This window comes from Bolinopsis microptera, chromosome 6, assembly GCF_026151205.1.
Source record: "Bolinopsis microptera isolate Bmic1 chromosome 6, MBARI_Bmic_1.0, whole genome shotgun sequence".
Lineage (NCBI taxonomy): Eukaryota > Metazoa > Ctenophora > Tentaculata > Lobata > Bolinopsidae > Bolinopsis > Bolinopsis microptera.
This window is the reverse complement of record NC_087077.1, coordinates 12,793,355-12,805,628: the sequence shown is the minus strand read 5'-3', so window position 1 is coordinate 12,805,628 and position 12,274 is coordinate 12,793,355. Positions and strand designations below refer to the sequence as shown.

General features: G+C 36.9%; 1 protein-coding gene across 2 annotated transcripts in view; it reads right to left on the bottom strand.

Moving 5' to 3' along the window:
* Positions 1-12,274, bottom strand: part of LOC134816328 (TBC1 domain family member 16-like) — a 145,907-nt gene that overhangs the window by 14,059 nt on the left and 119,574 nt on the right. The window contains exons 1-8 of one of the 2 annotated variants that reach the window (XM_063825127.1): positions 3,103-3,201; positions 2,913-2,979; positions 2,428-2,723; positions 2,182-2,278; positions 1,890-1,985; positions 713-879; positions 354-462; positions 121-244 (exon numbers count right to left, since the gene is read on the bottom strand). In XM_063825127.1, coding sequence (XP_063681197.1) covers positions 121-176 — 56 coding nt within the window. In that variant the 5' untranslated portion in view covers positions 177-244; positions 354-462; positions 713-879; ... (3 more) ...; positions 2,913-2,979; positions 3,103-3,201. Of the gene's footprint in view, positions 1-120; positions 245-353; positions 463-712; positions 880-1,889; positions 1,986-2,181; positions 2,279-2,427; positions 2,724-2,912; positions 2,980-3,102; positions 3,202-12,274 lie in introns of those variants that run through there. The other variant, XM_063825126.1, reaches the window with a different exon arrangement.

Sequence of the window (12,274 nt, the reverse complement as noted above, 5' to 3'; positions counted from 1 at the left end):
GAAATGCGGCCGCTTTTCTTTTGTGGATGGCCGCTCAATTTCCCGATCCGTGATGGCCGCCCAGTTAATTTCCAGTTAATTCCATATTAAATTAAAAATCAGTGAACATTTTAAAAGTACCGGACAACGATAAAAAGGGGTACGAGTAGATCTGACATTCCTTGAACATATCCCATCTCGGGGCGGTGCAGGTAGTAATTTATCAGAATCCGCTTCAGCAGCGCCTGGTTAGGATTATCTGCTCCTGAATTAATATGGTCCGTTATCTGTCCGGTAAAGTGTGTGTGGGACAAGCAGAGGTCAAAGAAATCTAAACTTTTCTACAATTACTCTTTAATTTTTCAATAGTGTACCTGATATCAAGGGGTTATGTGAATCAGTTCGACAAACGTCTTTTTCTATCTCAGATACGATTGTACAAAACGCAGAGTGGTCATCCGGGTTGGACTGAAGGTCTGGTACCTGAGGATTTCACATTTAAATTAGATCATCAGACTACCAATTTAACCGGTATTAACCCTATTATTAGCTATTGGGATTCCTTCTTGAAGATGTCCCAATGACTGGCAATTTATCCACAGAAATCCACATATATGCTTTATATACGCGCGTGTGCGCTATAAAATCATCAATAATATCATCGCGTTTTACGTTAAATTTACAAGTAGACCTTATCACCAACATGGGGTACGTGTCTCAATGTCTCACCAACCTTCAGCTTAATATCTTTGTATTTCTCAGCGAGAAGTTGGTTTCTGAACGACTTTTGTCGATGAGTGTGAGAGTGATTGTGCAAGGATAGCAAACAACGCCAGATTTCGCCCCTAGCTTCATCACTAACTCCTCCTTTGTATACCAATCTTCGAGCGTGCCTTACATCTGAACCATTAGGTAAATTATTACGCAGTCAAGGGAACAAAAGCTAAAAGTGACTTAACTAACATGACATTTTCTGTGATATGTTTTTCATCAGAGTACATTTTTTCCGTTCACCATTTTGCGAAGCAAAAATTTCAAGTGAAAGGTTACGAATGGTTTGTTTTCTTGAAATTGTTGTTTTCTTGGCTGTTTTTGCAGAAAAAGAGGGATTTTGGAGAGCGAGGAAGGTGGGTTTCGATTTCGTTTCCGTTCGTCATACTTTACCATTACAGTGGTCTTATGCAACTGCATCTTTTACCTCAGTTTCATTTTGAAACGTCAAGTGACTGGTAAAGTCAAATATTTTGTTCTATGAACAGTAATTCTAGTATTTTGAAGTGTAGTAATTGTTAAGATCTTTAATTTTATACTAAATCATTGAGGTTTTATAACGTTTTACCGGGGTATAAGTTGTTAGGTGGGTATTTAAAATTAGTCTGTTGGAATTTAAAGATTTTGATCTCTACTATACTATTTATTGTTAATAAAATGCTTATTGTAGCCAGTTATTTTAATATTTTCATCATCATCATACCATGACAACGAGAAAGACGCGTGGGGCGTGTGTGGGTTGCTTGTGTATAAAACATGAGTATAGTTCACTTTTTGCTTCCAATTTCTTGATTACAGATTAAAGTTAAGTTCTACGGCAATTGAATTGAATCACAAGTGTTGCCTGTATTATCAAACATAATATTATAAAGTTAAATGATCAGAGCTTGTAATGAATGGAAATTTAGCGTCCGCCACAAAGAAAAAACGGGCGCAATTCTTTTTCTTTTCTTTTATGACAAGACATTATTGGAAAATGCAATGAAAATGTGTGCTACAAAATATAACAAACATTAACCTAACATGAAATTAATTTTTTGTAAATTTAATTCCAATTCTAATTCTAATTCTAATTCTAATAAGTCACATGACTTCAAACTTAAAACTTAAAAACTGGGTGGAATAATATTGGTCCTAACCGGTAACAGTTCCATTCTTGTTGAGATACCGTTGCCAAAGTTCTGATGTTACGGTCGGATACACAATACTTCGTCTATTCGGGACAATGAATATACCTGTAATTACCACAACAATTATTAACAAACAATAAAATGGTCGGGAACGCAATGTTATGTGATGTACAATGTACATTCTTTGCAAATGAATAAAAGAAATTGCACAAACTTGTATAATGTACAGTGTGAAAGTCCAATTATTCAATACATTTTTTTAATTATGAGAATGGTACATCACAATTAATCGGTTACACACCTAGTGGCGTTTCAGCTACTTCTGACTTCTGAACACGTGCCCAACCTCTTAAAACTTGTGTGAGTCGGTCCAAGCCACCTTTATTGAACACGAACAGCTGAAAATATTGATTTCATATATAAATTAAGATAATATATATACAGCAATATATTTATGCTCGTAACTTCGTAAGAAGAATGAAATAGGAGAAACCGGGTAACAAGATTAAATGGCAGAAATAACTGAAATCATTACAACAGTTCAAACCTTTTTCTGAAGATTATTGTTCGTGATTAGAAAATGCTGATCAATGAGGGTGTCAAGAGTTTTCACACACTTAACCCATTCCAGAACTATCTTAATCTCCTCTCTACCTTCACTACTACCTCCGCGTGATAACAAACCATTAAGTGACACTTCTGCACCACCATGCGGTGACACTATACCGTCACATGATTGGTTAGCTATCCAAGTGAGCTGTAGACCGTGAGGGAAGTTGGTAAGCGAGAAATAACCGTCGGTCAAATTTCCATCGTCATCTTTTAGGCCTACATTATTTTTACCTGAAATATGCAGTTAACAGATTTAAATTCGTATTTTAAAGATGATAACTAAAAAGCATTAATGAGATGGAGAGTTTACATATATATGTTTACCTATATTGCATTACTAGTTCTACTATAAAACTAGAAGTATAATTCTTCACTATCATTAAGAAATCACTATCAATATAGGACACAGTACACACTGACCTAGTAATAGATAATCCACTTTGTGAACTGACAGAAAACCCTCCTATCCTCTTTATCATAAAAAAACCTAAAAGAAATTGTTTTATTTAATTCCATTTATTACACTGTTTATTTGTCTATTTTGTCAATAATCAGCCACAACTATGAAACATCATAAAAGCTTCCATTTAAAAGTTCTCCAAAATATTACTTCTGTTCTGATGATTTTCTCTACACATAATATCTCTTCAAGAGCGGTAAATTAGCTTTGACCTCAATCGTATCTTGTGTCATCCATGGTGAATTCACTAATTGTTCATTCAAGAATCATTCAGTTGAAAGGTTGAAACAGTGAAATTTGGGTCGCCGAAATCTGAAATCTTAAAATGTTTTACCAGTAGGACATTTTTAAAATTTTCCTTTTATCAAAGTTTTCTCTGGATGTTCAGCTTACAGTACATTGATCATGACTTGTGTCACTCACACTGACCTCACTGATTGGTCACTGGTCAAAAATTCGGTCAAACTGTCACAGTTTGGTCAAGAAAGCTTCACGGGGGTGATGCAACGTCAATTAATGTCAATTAATGTCAATTAATGTCAATTAATGTCAATGTCAGTTTTGCAAAATTTTGGAATACTGACATTAATTGACACGATATTTTTCGACCAGAGATTATGTAGTTCTACCATATTTTTAGCACTTTAGAACGTTTATATCATCAATTTATTCACTACTATCACATATGGAAATGTGAAATGTGAAAAAAATTCAGATCATTAAATAATAAAACTAAAATAATACGGTTTTCCGAAATTAAATTTTCTTAAATGGACGTGGCCATCCAAGGGCGTGGTTCTCAACATCATCAGAACTTAAAACCCACATTAAACGAAATGCCTTCATGACATTTATATTTGAATAACGAATCTTAAACAGCTAACATTACTCCTTCATACTAAAAAAGCCGATTCTAGATATTTTACCTGTATAAGAAACCAATAAAATATGGGCGTGGCCGGTGGGGACCGAAGATGGAAGAGTTGGAAGCTGAAATTTTTTTTGGTGGTCTTTGAACCTAAGAATCAACAGATAAGAACATACTCATAATTATTCAAGGACATTTTGATTTTTTGAACCGGTCTAACTTACATAGACGTGAATATCTTGAATATTTATCGAATAATGATAATCTCAAATTTCAAGACAAATTAATGTCAATTAATGTCAATTAATGTCAATTAATGTCAATGTCAGTTTGGGGTTTTTATGGAATACTGACATTAATTGACGTTGCATCACCCCCAGCTTCACAAAACCTTCTAATTAAAAATCTTCCCAATTTTCTCTGTCTTTTCTAATGATTTTCTGTTTATCAAAGTTTTCCTTGGTAATCTAGCATTCAGTACCTCAATCTGAAAATGTCCCACTGGTACGAAATTTTCAAAATTTTCCTTTCATCCCAGTTTTCTCCGGATATTCAGCTTGAATGATTGATTGAGGAGCACTACCCAGAAGTATTACTCGGCACTAACGCCTTAAAATCTTTAATTACAATCAAATATACACATATGCCCATTCAGCTTAAATTACGACCCAAACATGAAATAAACACTATAACCTGTAGTTTAACGGAGAAAAACGGCAGCTTTTAGTTTCCTAAAGTCGTGAATTGGGACCAAAAATGAAACTAACTTTTAAATTACGACCCAAACGTGAAGTAAAAGTTAAAGTCGTAAGTTTGGATCACGTAAGCTGCACCCAGGAAACCCTACTGGCTAGGTTCTCTCTCCGGAAGTAAAAAAGATATCGAACTCCAAAAACATAAAACTATAACATCAGAGGAAACTCAGTTAAACAAAAAATTTCAGTTAAACAAAAATTTCAATTTTATGCCATTTATTACAGAATAAACAAGTTTACAATAAATCAATTTGATATTTAATGGAATCCTAATTCAGTGTGTAGTATGGCTGTCACTCTTTGAATAGATTAGATATAGGTTGACGGGGCAAAGGAGTGAGCGTGCTGTTCGCTATTGCTCACACCAAACTAGGCTATCCACTCCGATAATCGTAACCGATAATTATCTCCGATAATTCCTTAAAAAGTTATCTGTTTATCTAGATAAATATAGTAAATCTTTCAAAGTACGAAATATCTCTTTAAAAGAGCATCCTAGGCACCTTATAGATATCAAAACGCATAAAAAAGAAAACAAAAACATCAACCATCTTCTAACTTCTTCCACTCCTCCCTATCTAAAGCTAAAAATCTGAGGTCTTCGAAATCAGTCAAATTCTTAAGTCTAATATCAAGATTTCTACTAGTCAAGTCTTTTCTAATAACATCTAATAAGTTTAAACATGGTCTACCCCGTCTCCCTTCCATAAAAATATCAGAATTTATAGCAAATAACATAGAGGTGTATGCTGGTGAGTCTTCCTGTCCTCTTAAGATATGTCCTAACATTCTCCATCGAAACTTAGAGACTCTCACAGACAAGGGAGTGACATAACAACGGGCATAGAGTGCCTCATTAGAAATAACCCCAGTAGGCCATCTGATGTTGAGGATTCTTCGGAGGTGTTTGCGATGAGCAATATCAAGTTCATTCAACGAAGCTAGTGGTGCAGCCCAGGAGTTGCAGTTGTAGAGTAGAATAGAGACTACTTGTGCCTCGTAGATTTTGATCTTCCTTTGGACTGAAATCTTGCTCTTCATCCAAACTTTCTGAAATTTACTAAAGGCAACATTACCAAGGAATATTCGATTCTTGATATCCTTAACAGTGCACATCAACGATCCTAAAGTTTTGTTAGAGCGCCACTCTTCATCACCTCTATACACTTTTCCAACAATCACCTTGCGTTTAACAGTGGGTTTAGGATCTGCTAAATAAAAATGGACAAATTCAGTCTTGGAAGAATTGATATGAAGGTCCCACTGCTGGAATATATCTTTAGCGATAGGAAGCATTTCTTTGAGTGGAGCAAGTTCAGTGTTATTAAAGTCAATATCATCAGAGTATCCTGTTTCGAGTGGCATGAATTCTTCTGAGATAGGAGGATTAGGGATTGGATGATTCACTGGGTAAGGTGTTGATGATACTTGGGAGAGTACAGATCTGAGGTGAATAAGTGCAGCGGCTTCAACAACAGTAAATAGATTACCTGATAGTGCATCTCCTTGAAATGCTCCAGTTGTGCTTTGGAACTCAATTGATACAGTATTATTGACTTTTACTTTCAACACTGTGTTTGATAGTAGGAGCCGTACCATCCTAATTTCATCACTAGTACAGCCAGCATCTTCAAGAACATTGAGTCCTGTTTCTCTGCTGATGGTGTCAAAGGCACTTGACATGTCTATACTCATTCTGTGGTAGCTCCAATGCTTTCTAAGTACCACTGAGGTTAGCATACGTTGAGACCAAACTATATCGCCACAACTTCTACCTCTCTTGTAAGCACTTTCTGTAGGACCGGTGTACTGATCTAGCTTGCCTTGGATACGTTTTAGGGTAATCATTGACAGTAATTTTCTGGAGCAGTTTGAGAGGGTGAGAGGTCTGATGTATCTAGATAAAACATATTTTTATCGGTATAAAAATTCACTAGAAGAAATATTAGTGTTTTGCCTCTCTCTGTTCCCAAGTAATCCAAGAAACAGTCCCAAACGTCTTCTAGTATGATAGAAGAGGTAGTTTACTTTGATATGAGCTTAAGAGGTTTATTTACATTTTTATACCTATGGAACTGTAGAACTGTATGAACTGTAGAAATCCATAGAAGGTTATTGACATTGTTCTCTTGAGGGTGCTGGCGTTTTACCTTCCAACCATTCTGGAGACGGGAACGAGCATTTAACTGTTAACAAGAGTCAAAAATACCAGCAGGGCACTCAATTGAATTCCGTAAGTGTTCTTGGCGTGAAACATTGTCTTCAGGAAATGGAATCTGTTGCAAAAAGTTATCCACAGGATAAGGAAACGGTTCACAGAATCATTTTAAATGCTCTATAGTGTAGTCATTCTGGCAAAATAACGTGGACAATTTTTTTACAAAGGATTTTTGATTTCTACTTGTAGATATAGGTCTCAGCTAACTTCTTTCAAAATTCCCAAGAAAAAAACCTTGTGCAATTTGCGTGGCGGCCACGCCCCTTTTTTAAAGGATGAGGGGACCTTAGAATTTACTTCCAAATATTCGCGTTTAAGTCCTGTGAAAGTGTGTAGAATCAAAAAATACGCCGGACTGTGAAATCGATAATTCGTGCAATATCACGCCGCGCTCCTATTGGCTGATAGCAATTTTGGGCTGTGACGTCACTTATGTGTTAAGACCAACGTGCGCGCGCACGTTCTGTTTTAATTACGTCTTGTTACCTTTGGCGTTTGCGAGAGCGGTATCTTTGGTTGCACTGAATTAGTCTAAGTTACGAATAATTCTCTTTAATAATAATAGTTAAATGTAACTCAGAAAGACTTTCTTGTTATGTAGTTGTAGTAGGTATTTCTATTTATAAATAGCTAAGATAAGTAGTATCCGCTAACCAAACCACAAACTGCTATTTTGTTTTGACTTGTTTGAAACCCGATATGGACACAATTAAAAAGAATGTATGTTGTAGTAGAAGACATTTTACTAGCTGGCCCTTGGCGCCTCTAGTCCTATCTGAGTACGCACGTGCGGTTTGACACTGCGCGTGTACCTGCCTTTAGTTGTACACTCATTTATAATTTACCGTTTTAGTTTGCTGTGACTTGAGTGTAAAGCGTAACGAAGGTGGATGTGTTCGTCTGCTATGCTTGGTATAATATTGCTTGGTGTAATAGTTGCAAATCTTGCTTACGTTATAAGTAGTGTCACATAGTGAGTTAGAACTTAAAAGCTTGGTGCTTGGTGCTTGTCCAACTGGAATGAAGACATGCATTTCATACCTACCCGATCCACTTTTATTAGGACCGTGTTGTGTTGATATGACATGTTGATATATCAACTGTGGTACGAAACAGGGAGTTGCTAGGTGTTACGTTGGGAGCTATAAATATACATAATTTACATGCCTTTCTGTGTGACTTCAATCTTATTCCAGGTGTATCTCGGCTCATGGTTATCGTAGGGTGATAATTCTTTTTTCAACCGGTCATAAAAAGTCTCTTCTCCATTGGTTATAGGCTCGTTAGTATCGTAAATTGTTAATTTATTCTTAATTAGTAATTTAGTCGGCCCGCACGCTCATTTTACCTGTATTTCTATATGCGCGGATCAGAGCAACTCACATAATTGACGTCACAGGTTCAAATTGTTTTGGCTGGATATCTCGGCGCGCGAATGAAATACAACTTTGCGGATTTCACTAAAGTGGTTTATACGAATAATGTAATAAAAGGATTTGCACGAGAAAAAAACTTTTTCTAAGGTCCCCTCATCCTTTAATATTTGCTCGTAATCGGAAACTATTGAAAATCGTAATTTTCGTCAATTTTTACAAGTTTGATGGCTAAATCTATGTATTTTTGCACGAGAAATCGATTCCCGTTGATGTTTTTGCTCTATAACGAGTTTTTAGGCGACCACGCCCTTTTTAAACAGACGCATGTGCCGATTTAATTTGAAATTCGAAATTTTGGACAATTTTCACATAGACGAATCTATGGAACTTCTCCCAAAGAGGAATGAACATGAGCCAGTGAAAAGTATCCTTAAGAAGGAAGATGTTGCAATATCAAATTCAATCGGTACTCGCTTTTATCAGTGAATACCAATTATATGTCAAGTCATATTATTATTGACTTGACATATAATATATAATTGGCCCCAAAGGTTTTGCTCTATTAGGGTAGACCTAGGATGCTGCAGATTCAACTCTGTACATTCAGACCGTCTGTGCGTGGTGAAGAGCCACATCCTGCTCAAGGTGGGGGCTGCATGCAACTCCAGTGATGGAGTTGTAACTGAACACAGCGGATCTAAGGGTGCACCCCCGAAAAAAAGCCGGGCATCCTCAAGAACAAGCCTCAAGAACAAGCCCGTGAGGATGGTGATGTGGGTTAATTAAGATGTAACAGATTCCGGAACTATGGGAGCACCATCTGTCATCTTACCGTTTTATTTACTGTATGTGGGAACATCTACTGATGAAGTAGCTATCAAGAGAGCCATTCCAGTGGCGCAGGTGGCTCACGTGTCACATAGCCAACAGAAAAGAAACATGATGAATAGTTCTTACAGCACTAGGGTATCAGCCTTTACTGCATCTCAAATTTCTATAGACCCTGCATGTGACCCTTATATAACTTATCAGGAAGATATAGTGCCTGTTGAGCTTCACAGCAAACTTATAAAGCTGCTGGAGGACAGTAGTGCAGATTTTTCTTCGGTTGGTGGCAGCAGGGATGTCATCTACTTTGGTGAACATGGATACTGGTATACAGGAGCATATCATCAGGCAAAGGAAACTCCAGTACTAGTAGAAATACAAGATCTTTTGGACTGTGTGCGTCCCTCTCTCCCCAATAGGAAGAGCTGGCTGAACTCTTGCCTTGTAACAAGATATACAGGCAACAGTAGCCATATCCCTCAGCACTGTGACAATGAGGTACTTATTGACCCTGAATCAATAATAGTCACTGTGTCTCTTGGTAAAGAACGCACAATAAAGTTCACGCATAAGTCGACTGAAAAGTCCTTAAAGCTCAAAGATGGAAGTGTGTACGTGATGTCCAGGTTGTCCCAAGAAATCTGGAATCATGGTATTGAACCCCTCGCTAATGAAGAAGATGAAGAGGAATCTGATGAGACAAATTCTGTGAGGTACAGCTTTACCTTTAGGCATATTGCGCCTTACTACAAAAATAGCACAGTTTTAATTGGGGACTCAAACACTAAATACATTCAATTTGGTAAAGATGTTGGAACTCTCGGAAAATGGGTTCCTGGTAAGCGAATGTGGGCTGCTAAAATTGATGATATTCCTTCTCCGAAAGACATAGGCCCTTATCGGAACATTGTTATACACACGGGAATCAATGATATTCGGGACAATAACAACAGACCATCTACTAGAACACTTATTGCTAAGCTTAAGAAGAAATGTAGTGAAATTCAGCAATTTTATCCTAATAGTAAAGTTCATATTAGTCTACTCTTGCCCACTAAATCACAGTTTGTTAACTCACGTATAGGGGAGTTAAACAGTTTGATTGTTGACATGGTTTATAATAGGAAAAACATGTTTATTATAGATAACTCTGTACTAGGTTCTGTTAACGGATGCATGCCTTCTAAGTATGGTAGATTCTCACGTGATGGAACACCATTGGTCAATGATGTTGTACATCTCGGAAGAGAAGGCCTGAAAATATTTTGCATGAATATAAAACGATGTATTGTACAACGTGGTGGAAGTCAGTCCACGGAAAGATTTAAAGGTGGAAATGGTGACTATAGGAGTGCCCTAAGTAGGGGTAGTAGGGGTGATATCTTACCGATATGACCTCAATAAACTTTAATATTACAAGAGAGAGATGTCCAGGTTGTGATAGCAATGTACTAAGCCATCATAAAGTCATAATATGTGAGTGTTGCGATACAATATATCATGCCAAATGTTCTGAACAGAGCTTTAAATTTGACCATGTTAAACAAATGTGGCACTGCAGTCAATGTTTCGCCTTCAAATCCCAAAGGTACAATCCTTTCAACTCAATTATTTATGACAAATATGATCCCAACACTGTAGAAAGAGACGAAGATATGGAGACTATTTCAAACATTCTAAAAGACTGTAGGTCTTATAACATGACAAATTTCAACCGGCTGTCAAAAAACATACTTAACCATAACAAGCCGTTCATATCTATTGTGTTTAACAACATTGATGGGAACGCATCTAACTTTGACAGCTTTATTACTGATATGAGTCAATATGATGAGAAATTTGCAGTTATTGCGCTAGCTGAAACAAACATTGATGAGGAAAATAAAGATCTATACAAAATTGATGGTTACAGCAGTGAGTACAACTCCAAAACTGATGGGAAAAAGAAAGGTAGTGGCCTTGGTGTATATATTGACAATAACTACCAATACAGCCGAATCGAAAAGTTATGTAAATGCTCTGACAATCTTGAAACACTTTTTGTTGAGATCACTAACACAGAGGTTCCACAGATTGCTGGTGTTGTTTACAGGCCCCCTAGTGGTGATATTCTAGATGCACTTGCTGAGCTTGATGTGTTGATGAAATTCCTACCGTCTAATAATGTAGCCTTGACAGGTGACTTCAATGTTGATCTTTTGGCCCAGGGACGAAACATAGCCGAATTTGAACAAACTATCTACAGTAACAATTTAATCCCTTTGATATCGATTGCCACCCATGCCAAGCCGGGTTGCAACGAAAGCTTAATTGATAATACAGGGTGGGCCAAAAGTCAGTACCCATGCGTTGGCCTTTATAGCTCAGTCACTGAGTGCCCAATTTAAATACTTCTTTCTGGTATGACTTAGTACCACCACTGGTTCGAGGAATTTGTCAACTCGAAAAATATTCGCGTTCATTTTTTTCAAATAGAGGTTCATTTTCACATTTATTTGATAGTTTGGATAGTCAGATCAAGCTAAATGTTATTGAATTGTGTTTGGCCATTCCAATTACGTTTGTCCTGAAAGAATTAGAACTGTAGCTTCTCAGATGACCGAGATATGAAGCATAACGAGTTTATTCATTACGTGTGATCAGGTGATTGGTTTACCTAATCACGTGATAAGGTGACCCCCGTTAACTACCCCGTTAAACATTATATGAGAATTGTTAAGGGTACCCAATTAAGGTGTCGTGTCACGGTGTCACATAATCACCCAGTCAATTTTGTTAACGAGATACAGAAAATGCTTGATAACTTCGTCATTTCTAATCCGTTTTGCCTCATGTTTTCAGATCATATGCAACATTTGATTATCTACCGTCTCTGAAAAAATTAGGCGTTCAGCATGTTCAGAGAAAACAATAAAGGTGTTTTAATATTGAATGGGCGTGGTCTAAAATATTCGAATTTTCAAATTTTGACGACGGAATCCTCGAACCAGTAAGTACAGTATGCCATCTGCAAAGCAACAGCTCTCAAATATAAAACACAGCGGAGCTATTAAGGCCAACGTATGGGTACTGACTTTTGGCCCACCCTGTATTTTAGTGAACTCTACTGAGCGTGTCTTAGGATCTGGAATTCTTGAATCCAAGATTTCCCATCATAACCCCATCTTCTGTTTCATATCGTGTAATACTAAAGAGAGTCCAAATGATGCCAAACTTAAACCTAAGTATGATTACTGTGAGTCTAATATAGAAAGCTTCCTTAATGATATCGGAAGGG